This window comes from Hydractinia symbiolongicarpus, chromosome 9, assembly GCF_029227915.1.
Source record: "Hydractinia symbiolongicarpus strain clone_291-10 chromosome 9, HSymV2.1, whole genome shotgun sequence".
Lineage (NCBI taxonomy): Eukaryota > Metazoa > Cnidaria > Hydrozoa > Anthoathecata > Hydractiniidae > Hydractinia > Hydractinia symbiolongicarpus.
The window spans coordinates 5646976-5665978 of record NC_079883.1 but is presented as its reverse complement, the minus strand read 5'-3'; the positions used below and the strand labels follow the sequence as shown (position 1 = coordinate 5665978).

The following is a 19003-nucleotide window of genomic DNA, read 5'->3' as shown; positions in this document are numbered from 1 at the left end:
TGTCTTCCGCAGCTGCAGACAGTAAGCTCGGGTAAAGCTTAGCAATGTCTGTCATATTTACTCTATAAGCAAGTGCATCGTTATTCCCACGAAACGGTTCTTGCGTCTTGATACTCGTTGATGAGCATGAACTCTAACTTGTCTGTTGAACCTTTAAGACGGAGGTATACAGGAGTGTCGAAACTCCATGTCACCATATTTCCCCAAGCGTTTAGCTCTTTAGTAGGAAGCAGGGCTAGTATATTTCTCACCATTTAAAAAAGAATAATCCGGATCCAGTTGGGGGCATACGAGTCTCAGCCGCTGGTGAACGTCAGTATTGTAGATGCTGTCGTAGTCACCCGCGGTAAATAATACAATATTATCAAAGGCCCGTACCATAATGTCCTGCAGTGGTTGATCGATTATCACACTGTACCCCTTGTTAACCCTAAGTCTACAGACTCCGTTCTTGAGTACGAAGAGATTGATCCTATCCCCTGCTTGACTGTTGACTACGGCCGCGAAATCCTCAATTCTATACAAACCCGGCGCAATTGAGATGAGGACTTCCAAATCACCGATTTCCATCGACTTAGACCCCGCCTTATGGATGTTGATTTCGCTCTGACTGCCACACACGGGAGTTATCTCGAGAGACTTAAGGGTGATGGTCTCGCAACGCAAGACCTCGTTATTGATGCGAAGGGGTCCTCGTTCATGGTGAAATTCCCCAATATCTTTGATGAATTCCACTCTGGTGCGGTGTTGAATACATGGCAAATCCACCCCTTCAGCCTCTGGTCCACTCAGCTTAATTTTGCTACCAACTGCGCAACATCCACTTGCGGCATTTCTATGCACCATCTAACCACATCCCTACCTCTTGTTTGCTCCGTTTACCGCTTCCACGTGTACTTCCAGATTCGTAAAATCCTTCAAGATCTCGACATTTCTCTACCAGGCTCCGATAGGTTTCGACGTCTCAACAACCCTTTCAACAAGCAAAAGTTCCATCAATTAGCACGTGAATTTGGTGTAAGCGACAGCAAGAGCGAGTGGAGGAACAAAACCCTCTTCAGTAGCTGGGAACTGCATCGCTCGGACTATCCTGGCTCAGGCCCTAGCTATCTTGTCGAGGACTCGTGGAGTCGATGGTCCTGGAAAAATCCCAGGGTCTCACTCGTATTGGTCTTGAACGGTTATTCCAAAGCGTGCGTTTCTACGCTTACGTCATACTTCAAAGCCAAGCTAACGCGAGGTCCGACATCATCGGCAAGCAAGGCAGCGCGATCGATGCGCAGCGCCTCGTCTTGAATACCTTCCTCTGGCGTAAAAGCTCCGACTTCTGGATTAATAGACATTTATTCAACCCTCTACAACCTACTAATAAACATCCTAACAAGGAATTAAAGACTATGTTGTCAATGAAAGGCAAGAAGCAACGCGTCAAGGTGAGCCATTTCCCCAGTACGATTAATCAAAACGAAGGAATGTATGTTGACGTACCAAACATGGGACAGAATGATGTAATTTTCCCCGGCTCTCTCAAACTCCTCTTTGACCTGGAGCTCACAGGTAATAACAGCAAGTGCACAATCGTCACCAACATCGGAAAGGCGCTGGTGCAGAATTTTCGGATCTCGTTAAACGGCCACGAGGTGCGGAACATCTCGGACTACAACACCCTCGCAGTATATAGGGACCTGTGGCTGCCAATGTTTGACCGCGAGAACAACCTGATTCTTGAGGGCATCAATCTTAATGATGTTACCATTCGCGCCCTACAAGTAAAAGCCAGCGACCATGTAGGAAATGATGAAGAAAAGGCGATCGTGGCGGCGTATGGCAAGACCTTTAGCATCCCCCTCAGTAAATCTTTCGAGTTGACATATATAGTTGACTATATTGCGACGATCGAAAAAGCCCCGAACACTCTGATTTCTACACATCCTCCAAGCAACAACAAGACGGCGAGATCACGTTCATCGTAGGATCCCTGGCTCTCCTTGGTGTTGCAGCGTACAAGTACTTGTAGAGGCAACGTTTTTGTCATTAATAAAGATGACAAAAGCACATATCCCCACGGCTGAAGATGTTGAAAAGCTAAGCCAAATTTACCACACCCCGGAACATCTGTGGAGAGGACGCAAGGCGATCAAATTACTCGCTAAACACTCTGGCCTTTGTAAAAAGATAGTTACTCACTGGCTTTTCAGGCAGCTCCTCTGGCTATAACATCAATTACCCACATTTCACAGTTACTGTTTTCACAGTTTTCGACTTGCTCTATATGCCCTACGATAAAGTCTACGATAGCACCTACAAGTACATCCTCACAGTCATAGATGTAACTTTGAGGTATAAGGTAGCGAGACCTCTACGTACGAAAAAGGCTAGCGAGGTTGCGGAGATGCTCAAGAACATTTATAAAGCGGGACCCCTTAAGTAGCACAGGGTTTTCCAGTGTGACAACGGCTCCGACTTCAAGTCTGCCATGAGCAAGCTGCTAGAAGGCAAGGGAGAGGGCTACCACCAAATACACCCACACTTTCGTCGAGTCCTACAACAAGGTGCTCGCGGAAAGGCTTTTCAAACCTCAAGATGCTCAAGATTTGGTCACCACCGACCTGCAAAGTAGTACATGGGACAAGCACTTGTATACTATTGTCAAAAGTTTGAACAACACCAAGATCGAGTGATTGGTATAAAACACTCTAAAGCGATCAAGCTCGATAATGTCTCGCTTGTGTCAAATCAAGAATACCCTCTAGCCTCTACCTGACGACGGCCTCTAATTGTACCTCCTGCAGCCTGGAAAATAACATGAAGATTCGAAAAGACGCGCGACAGACGCTTGGTGGAGCAAGAAAACGTATAGACTGGACCATATCGTGACAGACACAAGGTTGTTGTACTATTTGGCAGATGGGCCTGATCGAAGCTTTGTGGCAGAGGAGTTGATGCTAGTACCCGATGGTGTTGAGGTACCTCCCGAGCATGTAAAGGAATGGTAAATTTGTTGTTTTTGTGGTAGTTAACGTGAACCGTCTCTTCATCGATGATCTTCATATCGCTCCTTTCGTTCGGGTATCACACGAATAACTGCTTCTTCTGCCTTCTCAGGTTCTTTGGGAGAGCCGTGTAAGACTGCGTTAACAACCATAAGCTATGCTTCTTGTGACGACCACTGATGACAAGCTCAAGGAGCGGTTGTCGAAGCTTGTCGAGAGTCTCGTCAACGATCATATCGTCGATAATGCTAGGAGCTTTGATAATTTGCTTATGTAGTCAAAGAGCTGGTCTCGTGGCTCTATCACAAAGACGTGAGGGTCCTGCCATAGACAGGCTCTTGCCAAGTAAGTCTTGTTCCAGCGTATCCTTGGACAGAGCATGATGATGTTCTCGAAGTGGTACTTGTACTCGTTCTCGAGCAAGTCCAAGACTCGCTGAGTCTTGCCACACGAGGTCGGCCCTGTAAAGATTGCTGTATGTAGTTTTAGCACCACATCGATAGTCATGTTTGTGGTATGCAAACATGACCTTTTAACCAGGCATGCCGGGTGGTTTTGCTAAGACCATATATTTCGGCTTTCGCACGATGCTCGCAGGTATCCAGCCCTTAATCACAGCCATCTTACGGCTTCCCCTCCCAGTGCTGAAGTAAGCGATCGTTTTGAGAACGTCACTGGTATCCAACTTGGCTAAAGGATCGTTATCCCGAGGAATCTCTTCCCTGCCATGGCGTAAGCGAAAGTAAAGCTCAGTTTCATATACCATGTCTATAATCTCCTTCTGTTGAGGGGTCACATTAGAACTCGTGTTTATTTTTAGGGTTTATCGCATGTGAAAAAAGTCAATTTGGGCTTGGGGTTTCGAAGTTTTTTGTTGCTGCTCCTGCGGAGCCGTTGGTGGACGTGAGATCTCTGCAGGCTGCTGAGCCGCTGCGGGCTGCTTACGTGTAATGTAGTAGACTCCAACTGCCACGCAGGCAAGTATGACAAAGCCTCCACCAAGGTATACACTGCCTGATTGTATAGAAGTGCCTCCAGAAGAGGTTTTGACTGTAGATTCTACAGCGCCCTCTTGTTGCTTCAGATCTTCCTTCCTCTTCTTCATCAGTGCCACCAACTTGTGACCCTGTGCGACTCTCCCTGGATGCTTTACTGGCTCTTTTATGACTCTCTCTTCTTGTGTTTGAACTTCGCTCATTTCTTGTAAGTCGTGAGACGTACAAAATCACAACCTCCACGTTAAGAAAACCTCTTGGGGCCACATCTTCCCGAGTACTCCAGTGAATTCTTATAAGGTCTCGTCTCTAAAACACAGACGTGAGGCGGGAAGCAAGCCGCCGCAGGTGTTATGATGACGGTATCATGTACACCCATATCAGCGGATGTACTGCACCAATCCGAATAACGCAAGGAGGGTAACTTGTATAGATCTAGTGCCATGCTCTGATAGACTGTTTCCTATTCTTTTCTTGCTCTCAATCAACCTTCTTTTTAACTACCTTGGACATGGAGAGTTGGCAGTGGTTTACAGTATGCGCAGCAACGAGTAGTGGAGCAAGGAATCTTCCAAAAGCTGAATAGACTTGCATACCCAGATCCACCATGCTTTCCCTGATAATCGAATCCTCTTCCAGGTCCTGACGTAGGACCTCGGGACTATCGAGGGGCACCACGTTGCTGACAGCCTTGGTATACAGGCTAATGGCATGTCAGGAGAGTGCCTTTGCAGTCTTTTAGCCCTTCTCCTGGAGCTTGCGTTGGACGTATTCGGCATATATCTTGTCAATCACCTCGCCTGAGGCCTTGTCGACGAAGGCTTCTATGCATTTCTTGGGTAGAAGGTGCTGTTTACCTTGACGTATTGCATCTTTTAAAGCCTGGCGCTTGTCGATAGGTTTTTCACGTTGGTCAAAGGCTTCTGCTGGTTTATCGACTTCATCGAAAATAGCGGCTAGATTAGACATATTTATTAATAGCCTTCTATATCTCAGATAACCGAACACGATCAGAGCGTATGGTAGGAGTATGGCAATCAGTAAACACATTTATTTGCTCTCCTTAGCCGCTAAGCGATAATGACCTCTGGTGAGCGTTGTGATCTGGTCCGCTTGTACGATCCGCTTGTCGTCTGCCCTATTGAGTGCCAGCTTGTTCACTTCCTGCGTATATATTTGATGCCCCTTATTTTGGATACAGACCCAGGTCTTGTAGACGTCAACGCCATCCTCCAGACAGCGCTGGTAGTCTTCGAAGGTGCTGGGTTTGGTCGTGAGACACTTCTTTACACCTTTTGCCTTGCGATAGCCGCCACTTTCGTGATACTCTTGTAAGCATACAGCTTCGCTCTCAGGGTGATGAACTCTGTCATGATTTTTCCGCTTAGCTCATCCTTCATAAGACCCACCACCTTTTTGTTTTTGCCAATGGGAAGAGGTCTACCATCATCCTTGCTATAGGCACTCGTGTCAAAGCGTTCCTCCACATCAGTGGCAATGTCACGGTAAAAATCCTCTGTCCTGATGTGGTACACGAATGAATCCGTGTCCATATAGCAGATCCACAACTTGCTGCCATACTTGGGCTGCATGCTATCGTGGTGGATGTTGTACATCACGATTTTCGAGTTGTTTAAAATAGCTTGGCCAAAATACATCGGCTTGTTCATCTTTACCTCAGTCTTGCCCATTTCCACACCCATGAGGTGGCTGCTGAAGTAATTTCCACCCTTGAAGTTCGGGTTCATGACGAGTTTCGTGTACCTCGTGATCTCCATTGGAAATGTAACTCGTTGTGCTTGTCGTGCAGACTGTCTGGATAATTGATGTTAGCTTCCAAGATGTAGCCTTGCTTGTTGGCAGCGAAAGGTTTGCTGATGTGCTTCTAGGTAAAGGCCTTAACGTTCGACACCCACTTGAATCCTTGCGTGGGCAGGTCTTGACGAATGGCCCAGCCGTAGAGGTTGTTGGCATCGAGATACTGCAAGTATGACGACGCAACCTCCGGATCGTATTTATCCTCCATGTACTTGTTGTTGACATTGGCGTACCTGTGAACGGCTTGGGTTATGCCTCCTCTGATACCTCTTTCAAACGTCAGGAGCATGTCGGGATCCGTGAGGAGCTCCAGCTTGATTTCTGTGTACTTCAACGCCGCTTTTCAAGCGAAGCCAGGTGCACTGTAGAAATGGGCAGGGTCGAGCTTATAGTTCACTAGGCACACGCTTCGAATGCTCTGGAAGATATCGGCTACTAGCAGGACGTCTGTGGTGAGGTACATATCGTGGTAGTCACCCATGGTAAGCTCGGAGCCCTTCGAAATGATGAAATTCTAGACTTTTTTCGCGTGTTCGTAGTAGTTGTCGCTGATTCCCTTCACATTCAACTTACTATAGAAGGCCTCTTTGGGAGGTAGCTCCGTCTCCCTGAATCGTCGCCAGACATGTACTCGTAGGGGTAGACGCCTTTTCGAAGCATCAGTCTAAAGAAATCATCCCCGTCGATGAACCTTGCCATGGCTGGTACATTTGCCTTTACCTGCTTCATGTCTAGCTGCTTCGTGGTACTCGAGCCGCAAGCCTTGCACCAAACGCTTGCTACATACACGGTGTCGATGCTCTGAAATTCCAGACATGTATCCGCGCACTGCTGACATTTCATACCTGCAGCGTTTGTACCGATGAGGTTGCTTGCCAATTTCTCCAGGCTTGATGCCATGATTCGTTTCATCGACATCTGTAGGTCGATGAAACGAATCTCGATCTTCTTGTACTATCACCATCACCGTACCCCATACCCCCAAGAGGTACCTTGATTTTTACGTTGAAGGAGATGTACTTTTCGGTGTTTTCAGCGATGCCACCAATGTCCTGGGTGTCGTATTTCTCCCCTAGTTCTCGGATGAACAAGTTGGTGTTGTATCCGGATAGATTGTGAAAGATAACGGCTACGTGGCTGAGTATCTTGTACTTGAGATTGCAGAGATTGTGTGCAACGCCTCTATATACCCGTGTGTAGTGGCAGACTTTGCGGTTGTCATCATCGAAAGGCTTCATGCAGATGTGGCATGGTGTGGCCTTGTCATGCTCTCTTTTTTTTATTTCCGTTAGGGGAAACATGTCTTGTTGAGGGAAAGTAGCGTAGAGACGCTTTACCTCATCCTCCAGATGTTGAACGAACCTCGTCACACAGTCCTTACCGCAGTATCTATACAGGGGATATGATATATCGCCATAGGCAAAGCAACAAGGTTGGCTTGCATAGCTTGGAATAGCGGGTAAGTCCACGGGTTTTCGCGATAGCGTGTAACTGCTTCACAGTGTACTCATTCATTTATTATTGATTTTTCTGATTTCAGTCAGAAAATTTCTAACACGGTCGTACTTTGATATGGGGAAATTCCCCTACTCAATTGCGCATGCTCGAAATTTTGTTGATGTCAGCAATATTCCCGCTAGTCGCTATTGCGCATGCTGGAGATTTTATCGGAATTCCCGGAATTGTCGGATTTTTAGGATTCGGGGAATTCGGGATTTTAGGAATTTCCCTTGTCGTCGTCGTCGACTGTGCTAGAACATACATTTTACTATCTCTGCAAAATCCGTGGCTTATTTTCTTATAAAATTTGTTTTTATGACAAAGCAAGTTTTACCTTGTTTCTAATTAAAGGTTTTCACATTAAATATTCGCCTTTGCGTCAGAGTGATTTTATTTGAGTTTTCGAAAACTTTTATTTCTAACATAATAATGAATATTTTGATTCAACGAATTTAGAGCATTAATAATAATGTATTAATAATTAATTAATGTTGAATATATGTTTTTTAGAGCTGCAATCTTTTAATAAAGTAAAAACATCTTTCGTTACAAAAATTTTACCTAAATTACTTATAGCATTTTGTTTCAAGTTCTGACCACATCAACCCTCACAAAACCGTCCACATATGCTTCAACATAACATATGCATTTTAGAATTAATAAATAAAAATTTACTGAGTGTAACTGTATGGTGCAAAATCAAGACCCGAACTAGGTCCTGGGTTCAGTGGGACCCCTATAAAAACTTAAATTTGCTAAACATTATAATAAAACTGCTCTGATATTAAAATTCGATTTGTATTTACATTCATTCGTTACTTAAGTTGTAATTAAGAATATTCACTATTAACAATTATCTTCGTTTCCAAAATCTTGAATAAAAAGGATGGGCAAACAAGTTAATTTAAACATAAGAGGAATGACATTAATAGCTATGCTGGATATGACATTTATTGCGATTTTTTTAATAAATTTGCTAAAAAAGCACGAAAGACTCTTCTCAAGCAAAGTCTTTTTTGATAGGAAGAACAATTTTTGGTTAAACAACCAAAGTTTCAAAATATGGCTGGAAGTTTCTTCACACTGAATTTGTAAAATTCCGACTTGGTTTGTTCGTGTAGTTCAAAAAAAAAATGATTTGAGGCTGAAGCCGTCTGTATTTTGTTTTTACTTTCTGCGAAATGTGATGTTCAAGTTCTTACAGAATTGTTTCTATAAAAAAAAGAGAAATAACTAGTCCCGCCCTAACTTTATCATACGGCTCCATTTTGATTAAGGAGGGGGGTCTTGTTTTTTATACCTTGAAACGACGACTATATATAACAAAATTATTGACGTAGGTTTTAAGAAGTCAATATATTCCTTGTTGATTCAAAATGAATGATGGATTCAAAACAAGGAACATAGAAACATTTTCACAATATTTCTCCACTGAACATACTCTTTAAACTTTAAGGACTTTTCTAGCAAGCAGAATTGGTAGATTTTTTTTCTACGTGACTGAAAATACATTCCACATTGGTTAAATTTTCAATGCCAATTGTAATTTAATGGTCACTGTTTTCAAAAAAATATTTTTATACAGATGTGCAACGAAAGCCACAGTAATCATTTTTGTTCAACTTCACATCGGATTACAACATAATGAAAATGAATTTTAAAATTTTAAGTTCATTCTTATGTTTTTCTATCAAATATATATTAACAGAAGACTACCTCTACACTATACATAACATCCATTCAATCACAAAGGGAAAGATAACAAGATATGCAAAACGACAGATAAGAACAGCCTGTTTGCTGGAATGTCGACATGACAAAAATTGCGGCAAGCCATATTTTAAGGAAGACCAAGTTGAAAGGAGGTTTGGAGAATGTTGGTTCGTTAAGGAAGGAGGAAGTGATGAGCTGCAGTTTCCAAAAACATCAGATGGTGGAAAAGTGGAAACTTTTAAGGTATATAACAAATTATCATTTTTAAGACAGGAATATATTAATATTAAGTAAAACGTTTTAAGGCCGTTTCACGTTACGCAAATGTAATGCAGATAACTGATGAATATTAATGCAATATAAACTGTTTTTTTATCTATATTAAAAAATATTACTCAAGGTCAAAAGTATAAATCGAAATTGCGAGGTTGATACGCTGAATGAGTAGATGTTGTTTACTCCTGCATAAACATTGTTGAAAATAGCTATCAGTTAATAACGGAAGACATAAATATGAGTAAGCACAAAACATGCTATTCTAACAATAAATTTGGTAAATGTTTTTCCAATTAAAGACCAGATTTTTAAAATTTACCCTTGCAATTTTAAACACGCGTGTGGTCGATGCATAAGTATGGTAAGTATAGATGACAACACGAATTTTCACGAATTGGACAATTAATTAACCAAAACGGTTTATGTGTAATATTTTGTTTGGCGACATAAGACTTAAAAAATGTATTCATTATAAAAAAAGCCTCATCGAGAGGCTCTTGCTGCTGTTTTCAAAATTTGTGCAACTATACCCCCAATTGCTCTTTATGTTACCATTATGATAGCTTTGGGTTTAACCCTAACCCTTGTGCATAATATCCGAGGAGTGTGCTTATTTTCCAATTTCCCTTAACGCACATATTTATATCTAGCTTCAATCTTTCATTGATCACGAGGTATTTAGAGCATTGAAGCGTAAGTACAATATTACTACGTTTTTTTGGGTGAAATATTACGAAACGAAATATTACGTATTAATAACTTTTGTCATTCTTATTGATTTGTTGGTTATTCCCTTATTAAATTGTGCTTAAATATATATATATATATATATATATATATATATATATATATATATATATATATATATATATATATATATATATATATATATATATATATATATATATATATATATATATATATATATATATATATATATAAACTGGCACACTTTATTATCCACCAGTTTATATTCTCCACTACGGCTCAATAAATTCCCAATGAGATGGTTGTTAATTAGTTTGTTTCAAAATATGTTTAAAAATCGTTGGTGCTTTAATTGTGTGTTTTTGTGAAAATGAATTTTGTCCGTAATGATAACACTTGGTGGTTGGCTTTCTGTAACATTTAAACGAATTTCGATTAAGAAAGTCATTTATCACGGAATTCTTATATTATGTAGAAATTAATGTTCTACATTATATAGTCTTTGTAGTAAAATAAATGAGAGAAATATATGCCGTGAATCAGTGTATTTGAAGCAATCATGGAGATAATACTAGTGTGCATAAACAGAATAAATGTAATAAGTGTAACAGAATAAAGAGTAAGTTTTGAAAAGTCTCCTACGTTTCATTTCTGTTACCACGCACGCCGGACGAAATCTTTAAAATCGTCTGCTGAAAGATGTAGAGAGAGCGTTGGTATATAGAATAAAACATTTGACCTTGGCAAAATTTCATATTATCAAAAGCTAATATAAAGGCCTCATTTCAGTATCCAATGCCAAATCTGAAAAAAACATAACCATCTATATAATAATACGCCAGTTCTGTCTGTCTGTCACTTTTGCAAAGTGGATAAAATTTCTTTGATAAAGTCTATAAAACATCGCCTATAATTTTGTTCTGTAAAAATTAGCAAATTTTGTCGTTAGAGCAATATTGACGTCAAAGGAAAGTATATTTATAAAGTAAGATTAGTGAAGCCATTGCATTGCCCTTTTAAATTAAAGGCTAAATAACTTGGAAACGGGTGGAAATAACTGACGTCATCTCCTGCGTGGGTAACTACCTGGGACCAATTTGGGTAAGTTTTCCAAACCTGGGTCACCGAATCCGTTTTGCAATGGACGGGTTAATGGCGTCATCAAAAAACTTTTTAACTCTAATGTCTTTGCATTTTCTTGATCAGCGTTTCAAGATCTATACGATGAAGGCAACAGGCATACACATTTCTGAAAAAAAGATTGTGTTCTGACAAGGTCTCTGCCGACGTCAGTAAAATTTGAATGACGGTTGTTTTTTTCTGTTATCCTGCCTAAGTGGATTTTTCCACGGGCCTTATCGACTAGTTTTAAACCCTAATATCTCTGCATCCATTTGTCAAAACTACACGATCCTATACATTTTCTTGATCAGCGTTTCACCCTAAAAAGTTTGTAATATAATGCGCTATATATAAAGATGTTATTTAAAGATATTTTTCACCATTTTTTAGTTGGTTTGGGTATGAAAAGATTTATTCTTTCGTCCAGATATGTTTAGAGTAAGCTAAGTCAAGAGTAAGCTGCGAGAGTGGTCTGACTGGCTTGTGAACTATGTACCAGAGGGCATTAGAAAGCCTGTGCAAGACATATATGTATCAGCGAAAAATCGTATCATTGCTCTTTATGATGGGGCAAGAAAGACCCTGATGGGTAAAGTTGAAGAAGAGGCAAAGGAGGATCATGCTGAAGACAAGCAGCAACCGAACCAAGATTTCACACCCCAAGAACATAAGCATGCTCACCAATGTTTATTATTGTTATTCATTTTTTTTCAATACTGAAAATCGCAAAAAGTCATGTCTCTAATTACATGTGCAACATTTTTAAGTGCAGAATTTAACATTTGCAATAGACAAAATAACAGAACATGTTAAAGTACAGGTAAACGTTACTAAACAAATCTATTTAAGTTTCCTTTATTACTCCATACCATCTAAAATGACATCTATTATTTAGACAAATTTCTTGAAAAAACCAGTAAACAAGCAGTTGAATATCACCGAAAAACTGAATAATGAGGTGGGTAATGTAGAGCAAAGAGGTGAGGTTAGTTAATGGCGAACACTTCGCATCAGTATATCATATCAATCGTTAGGCTAAGCTCTTAAGCAATTTCTTTTTTCTGTTGTGTCCATTTATTTAAATATTTCACAAGAAATTTCTTGCTCTTTGTAAGAAAAAGGTATAAATATGAAAATATCAAATGCATAGCCTGCTGAAAGTGTTACGGCATTGTGTCAGAGAATTTCTTGCAGTTTCCAGAAGAGTGAAACATTTGAAATTATTTTACTTTCTCCACAACATAATTTCAATATATAGTTGTGAGGTAAATTACGAACTATAAGAATAGTGTTTTTTTGGCTTCAACATGTGAATTCTTAACTTTTGGGCAAAAATCATCATGACATATTCTTAGCATATTCGTAGCTCAGTTAAGATTAAACAATCTGAGTGTACCAACTGGTGTAACAATCACTCCAAAACTGCCCCTTTTTGTGTGGAAAAATAATTATATAAAACTAGCCGGGAAACCCGGCGTCGAATCGCCGGGATGAGCCACAAGTAACTGTTGTTGAACGCCCTAAACAGCGCTTAAAAGAACTGCAAATTGTGCGACACAGTCAGGTGGAGCGCTTTAGTACAGGTATGCAGTATGTCGTAAATCAAGTGAAGCGCACACACCATTATAGTGTTGCAACTGTAACATATTTTCAAAAAATAACTTTCCCGCAACAAAGGCTGAAATAAAAACACAGTTTAAAACCGTTGTGACTCCGTCATAGCAAAAACAATTGGTCAATATTATTTTATTTTGCGGAATGAGTGTAAAAGTTAAAAAAATAATCGTGACACGGGACTGAGCGCTTAGTACAGTTAAATGGTGTTACACAGGTGTATAGGGATAATACCCTTTTGAAAAAAACTTTCTTGCAGACTCTATTTAAATGAAAACAGAAGAAACAGTCCTTCGCTTCTTGCACAGGGCTAAGCGGTTAGTCCAGGTAAACATTGTTGCACATTCGTACAGGCGTGATTTCCAAGAAAGTTTAAAAATTAATTGTCACAGTGGGATGACCCGCATAGGCGTAACAGCCTTTTCTAAAAAACAAGCTATTGTTAACACTGACCTAACCGCTTAGTACAGTTAAACAGACTTGAACAGTACCCTTCTCAAAAAAACTTTATCAACTTCGGTTAAAATGACAACACATGAAACAGCCTGTCGTTACCCCTCCAGCTAAAGCAATTGCTCAGCTACTTTATTTGCACAAAAAGTTTTAAGGAAAATAATTAAAGATATAGCTACCTAGCTAAACTGCATTTAGCATAAGATTTATTGCTGAGAATATTGCTATATTGATAGCCAAACTGAATTTTTATACTCTTACTTTTTAGGTAAATATATGAGCTAGCTAAGTGGCTACATCCTCGACATAAAAATAAATGTTGGGATGGAGAAAAACCTCCAATACCAAACAAAATTAGTAAAAAGTAAGGCTATTAGCTAACAGAATATTCGTTCCTAGCCAAAGATCCTGAAATTGGTGCGTTTAAGATCTGTACGTAGCTAGAAAACGTGACAATATATTTATCTTAACACTTTAGAACATACAAAAAACCAATGTTACGAAAATAAAAAGCCTATAAAAGACAAAAAGGTGAAACAGATTTACAAACAGCACTGATCAGCTTCACTTTAAAAACTGAAATAGCCATCATGTTTCGGTCCTCGTGTTTCTTCGTTTGCCCAGGCCGCGAAAGTCTTGGATTGGTTTTTCAAAGAGAATCAAGCGTTTTGATTAGTGTATTGTGTGCGAGCGATCAAAACAAAGTCAGTAAAACTATCAGTAAAATGTCCCATTTGTTTTCTGTAGCTCCTGAGCGAAAACAGCGATTGAGGTCACGGGGGTAATTATTATTAAAAATTGGCGTATTAAAATAATGCATTCATTTTAATCACTTAATTTGTTTTTTAATTATATTAATTAAATTATGTAAGGAAATAAATTAATTTCTGTAATTTATTTTGATAAATCATAAGATTTCCAATTAAACAACCCCCTGGTTTCTAAAAATTCGCGGAAAGATCAAAGGAATATCGGTAACCCTTTTGAACACACAAAATACGGCTATTATTATAGAGATACAAGAAAAGAAATTTTACATCATTGACAGAATACAAATTTATATCACGCTCTTTGCTTATATTCTATTCAGAATGCAAGCAAAATTTTAAGATAAGCATATTTTTGGAGATTCTTAACTTTGTGTCTCAATTTTGTCTTGGATAATCTTATATAATGCATTCTTGTAAAACAAAACGTGCATGAAAACAAAAAAAAATTGCTGATAAAGGATTGTAATTAGGAAAATGCATTTGTTAGCTAGCAAAAAGTATTTATCACAAAGGTATAATCAAATTTCAAAAATTATTTTCTGTGCTTGGTTATTTCGAGACAAGGATAACATTGCATTAATGTTTTTGAAATCTTGCTATGGCGTATCAGCAGTTTGTAAAGCTTTGGTTTCATTTTAAAAATAAAAATAACCTTTTTTTTCCAAATATACACGATTTGAAGCACCGTTGCGTTGTAACTTTGAATAACTATAAAATTGACAGTCAAGCATAATACAGAGAATAACAGATCATGAGATGTTGCAGCATTAATTAATAACAGATCATTAGAAATGAAGAAAGCTAAAAAAGATTATACCTTCTGCTGTATTTTAGACAAGGGACATTAGTTCTCGTGTTACGACTTTGGAAAATTCTACGTCTTTTATAAACATTCAGGTAAGCATTTTATGAACATCGTGACAACCCAATGCATTGAAAAGCAAAATTGAAATTCCTTTCTTTTAAATTTCCAATATATAGACAAGCAATATTGTTAGAAGAATTGCCTCGGAAGAACGATCCACATTATCAGTAATCAACCAAGTATGTAAACTTATAATTTCTTATTGTGAAAATATCAGCTGAAAAAAGGACAGTTAACTCAGATTTTAGTGTACAAACCTAATATTTTTTCTCTCTGCATAATCAATTGAACGGTTTTCTATACTTTAGTGTTTTAGAAGCTCTCCATAAGGAAGAATTTCCCATCCTTATTTTGCTAAAACGTTGGAGATATGAATCAACATTCCTTTTCATTCTATTTAGATCAGCGCTTTACGGACTAGTTTATCAGCACAAGGAACATTAACAAACAGATTAAACACTCAGGTTAAAATAATTCATTTGTTAACTCGTTTTGTTTCTCTTACTCCTGCTAGTATTACGTTACCTTTTACCACTAGTTTCTAGCAGTATATATCTTTTATTCACTATACAAATTTTTCTAAATATATCTACAAGTGTAGCTTCATAAAGTTCAGATCACAATAAAAAAGAAAAAACGACCATTGTAGCTTGCTACTTGGGAAATCAACTGGACATAAATAATTTGTAAAAATAACAGGTTTTTGTACCTTCAACAGTGTAGTTCTGTTACCAAATCTCACTAATAACTTCCGTACCGCTACATAAGACTGGTACCTTTCCGTGCTTCACTAGTCTTGGCAGCAAAAACGGCGACAAAACAGGAACCCATTTTAAAATTCTTCCGGCTTCAGCCGTGGAACAATAAATAATAAGCATATGAATTACGAGAATCAGTGTTTCGCAATTTCGCAAAATTTAGGCCCGTGAAGAATTTAATTTCTGTAAACTGCTAAAGTTTATTCGCGCATTTGTACATATTTATTTTAAATACATAAATCCATTCAATATTAACCGCTTCAGTTAGTGAATCAGCGCCTCTCCTGAAAAAGGCTGTTTTTTCTAATTAAGTTTTTTGTGACTTTCATTATGTTAGTTAGCTTTAACGCCGTCAAAAATCTTGCTATGACACCATAAAATCAGTTACCATGTTGGCTCATCGTTGCATTTTTGTACTGTTAACTTTTATAAACGTTTTGACAGATTTAAGTCGTTTAGCCTTTTTTTCTACGCAATAATTTCCATCGTTTAAATTTTTTTTATTAAGAAATATATATGTTATCACGAAGGTACAAAGATCTCTACATGAAACTCTAAAACCTTTTGATTGTTACAAGTTTTTTGGCTTTTTATCGAAATTCGGTTTAAACTGACATATGGCAGGCAGGTCATAATCTTAAGAAGTTTAAGAAGAAATATGTTAAAGTCGCCAGAATAGTCAATTTTAACTACTATTTAAGGATGTTATCTAGCCTTCTTAAATATACAACAACTTGATAGAGAGCATTATTTACAGGTAAACACGATTTCCAACAAAAAAACTGTGCTTGGAAACAAAATTCAAAGCCTGGATAACAAGGTAAAGTAGATCGTTGTGTGTTATTAAATATAATAATTTAAAGTCAAATTTTTCGGAACCCATTTATCAGAACTCTGTGGTAAACTAGTCAACATGGGAAAACAAGTTTGAAACGTTTAAATTCAAAGCCATTCTATCCTAGTCTAACAATTCATTATAAAATAAATTCAGTTTTTTGTATTTATATTCATACCTAGCTTCAATTTTTCCAAGATACTGATGCTTTTAGAGCTTTCAAGCGTAAGTACACTTTTACTGCGTTTTGTTGTGTTGCTAAACACTTTGAAAGTTTAGTAAGTCGGTTGCATTTACAAAATTTTGTCGTATGAGCCTAATTCCAAGATCTGCTGAACCATAATCAGGTCTACGTTTTGTTGTGTTGCTAAACACTTTGAAAATTTAGTAACTCGGTTGCACTTACAAAATTTTGTCGTATGAGCCTAATTTCAAGATCTGCTGAACCATATTTAGGTCGGGGTAAAACCCCATTGGTATAAACTTTCCAGTGTTAAATTATTTTTCATAAAACCTAACAGGATAATTTCTGTCACTTGGGTCAGTAATGTCAGTAATTTATTTCAGAAGTAGTAATTAATTATTCTAATTCTTTATTTAACTGACGTACACGCTTTTGTGTAAATCCTGCATGAAAATGCCAGTACCTAATGAAATAATTTCACAGGACAACAAACTCGCAAAACCTGCAGGTAATGAAAAATCAACTAATAAAATTTTCAGGGTTTTCCGCAAACTGTTCTTAAGTTATTAAAACAGATTCCGGGCACATAATTCACCTTATAAAAGAGGAAAGACCTTCTTAAAACAACTATGTAGAATGCTACAGAAAACACGTTTCTCATTATTAGAAACTCATCATCTCCATCTTATTTATGAGTTGTTCTAAAGTCTCACTAACATGTTGTCTGCCTTAAAAAGAATTCTTTCTGAATAAACAAATTGTAGAAATATGATACAGGGCATAGAATTTTGTTTTATTCCCAAATAAGAATCAACAGCCATTTACTGCTTATATTTGTCACAAAAGTACATAAAATTAGCTGTAAGCATAAAATGAAAGTCCACAGGTCATTGTATTTACGTTCATAATAGGATGCACCTGGCAAAGTGGTGAAGGCACTGAAAATGGAAGTTATAGCAACGATGTTAATGCTGGAAGCCCTGTAACCAAGAATGAATGCATAAAGCTTTGTATCAAGAAGAGTGCCGGGTACAATGGAGCAATTTATCACATCAGTAGTAAAGGGTGCTCCTGTTTAAGCAATATGAATGGAAGAGATTCAGATGGCAGTTACGTTTCTTGTTACATTAGATAAAAAAACATACTTTTTTTGCGTTAGCATGTATTATGAAGAATGTAACGATTTTTTTATGTAACTTGAAAATGGTGAGGAATGAAGTAAGAAGACTTACTTCATTCCTCACCATTTTCTCTCCACCATTGTTTTTTAACACGCAATATTTGTCAATTATTCTGTTTTTAGTGATGTAAATTGCTACGAAGCATTTTTAGTTTTAAGTTTATCCAAAATTAAGTCCTTCTTATTCCCATTTCAATCAACAGATTCGTGTGTTCCAGATCCTTGGAAAGGATGGCACTTGGTGTTCGGTTTTTTGAAGAAAAAATTTGAATAAATTTTGGTAACGAAAGATAGATTACAGTAAGTAATTACAACTACCAATCTTATCTCAAAACGTTTAATTCAGCAATGAATAAAGCTACAGTATTTCCTGTAATGTTAAGTCCGTCTTCCGTTACTTGAAAACACCTCTGGTATGGGACCATAATAAGAAGAAGGCCAGTAAGAGGGTCTATTATTCCTAGAACGAGGTTTTGATAGAAAATAAATAAAAAATTTGATATCACAAACTTTTTTTCCTTTTGATCTTTGTTTTTCTACACAATTTCTATGTCTGATTCAATTTCCGAGTCCATGTCAATTGTTAGTTCCTATAGCGCATATTTGGAGACGCCTGCGTCGTCAGTAAGTTCGAAAGGATTGCCAAGGTTGGGTTCGTAATGTTCCAATCAAGCTGTCTAGACTTCCTGTTTATTCTCTAAACGTCAACGAGTGAAATAAAATTTACAGGAAAAGGATAGTGAGAAATAGTGGTTGTTGTGCCGCACATTTTAACTTCCAATATTAGTATGAAAGGACGCCAAGTTATAAGAGTTGTGTAGAATGAAAAAAGAGTTTTAAGAGCTTTTCTCATACTTTGAATTAATAATGAAAAAAGATTACCTTATTAGCCCAATGATTTTGTAGTTTATTGCCTTGTAAGCCGAACTTTACATGAATTAAATTGAATTTTGCTACCCCTAATCCTAAGTCAATAACGCTGGAAATTAACAGTCTAAATTATACCGTTTCTAATATGAGACGGGTCTACTATTAATTTGGCCCAATCTTAAAAAAGGTCAACAATTAAAAGAAACATTTTATTTAAGGAGGGTCCTTTATATCTACAACAGTGGGGTCGTCAAACTTGTCGTCAGATATAATCTTAAAAGTTTATCTTTTTAGATTTTGTCGGAAGAGAATGACCCAATTAAGTAACGTTAGTAAAAAATAGAAGTAT

General features: G+C 37.8%; 1 protein-coding gene across 1 annotated transcript; it reads left to right on the top strand.

The window, feature by feature from the left end:
• The first annotated feature begins 11710 nt into the window (after positions 1–11710).
• Positions 11711–18028, top strand: LOC130657752 (uncharacterized). Its single transcript, XM_057460759.1, has 9 exons — positions 11711–11810; positions 11893–11945; positions 12021–12083; positions 14797–14859; positions 14944–15006; positions 15229–15291; positions 16343–16405; positions 16603–16645; positions 17516–18028. The coding sequence occupies exons 1-9, from the start codon at positions 11711–11713 to the stop codon at positions 17737–17739; spliced, it is 735 nt and encodes a 244-aa protein (XP_057316742.1). The 3' UTR covers positions 17740–18028.
• Positions 18029–19003: the final 975 nt, after the last annotated feature.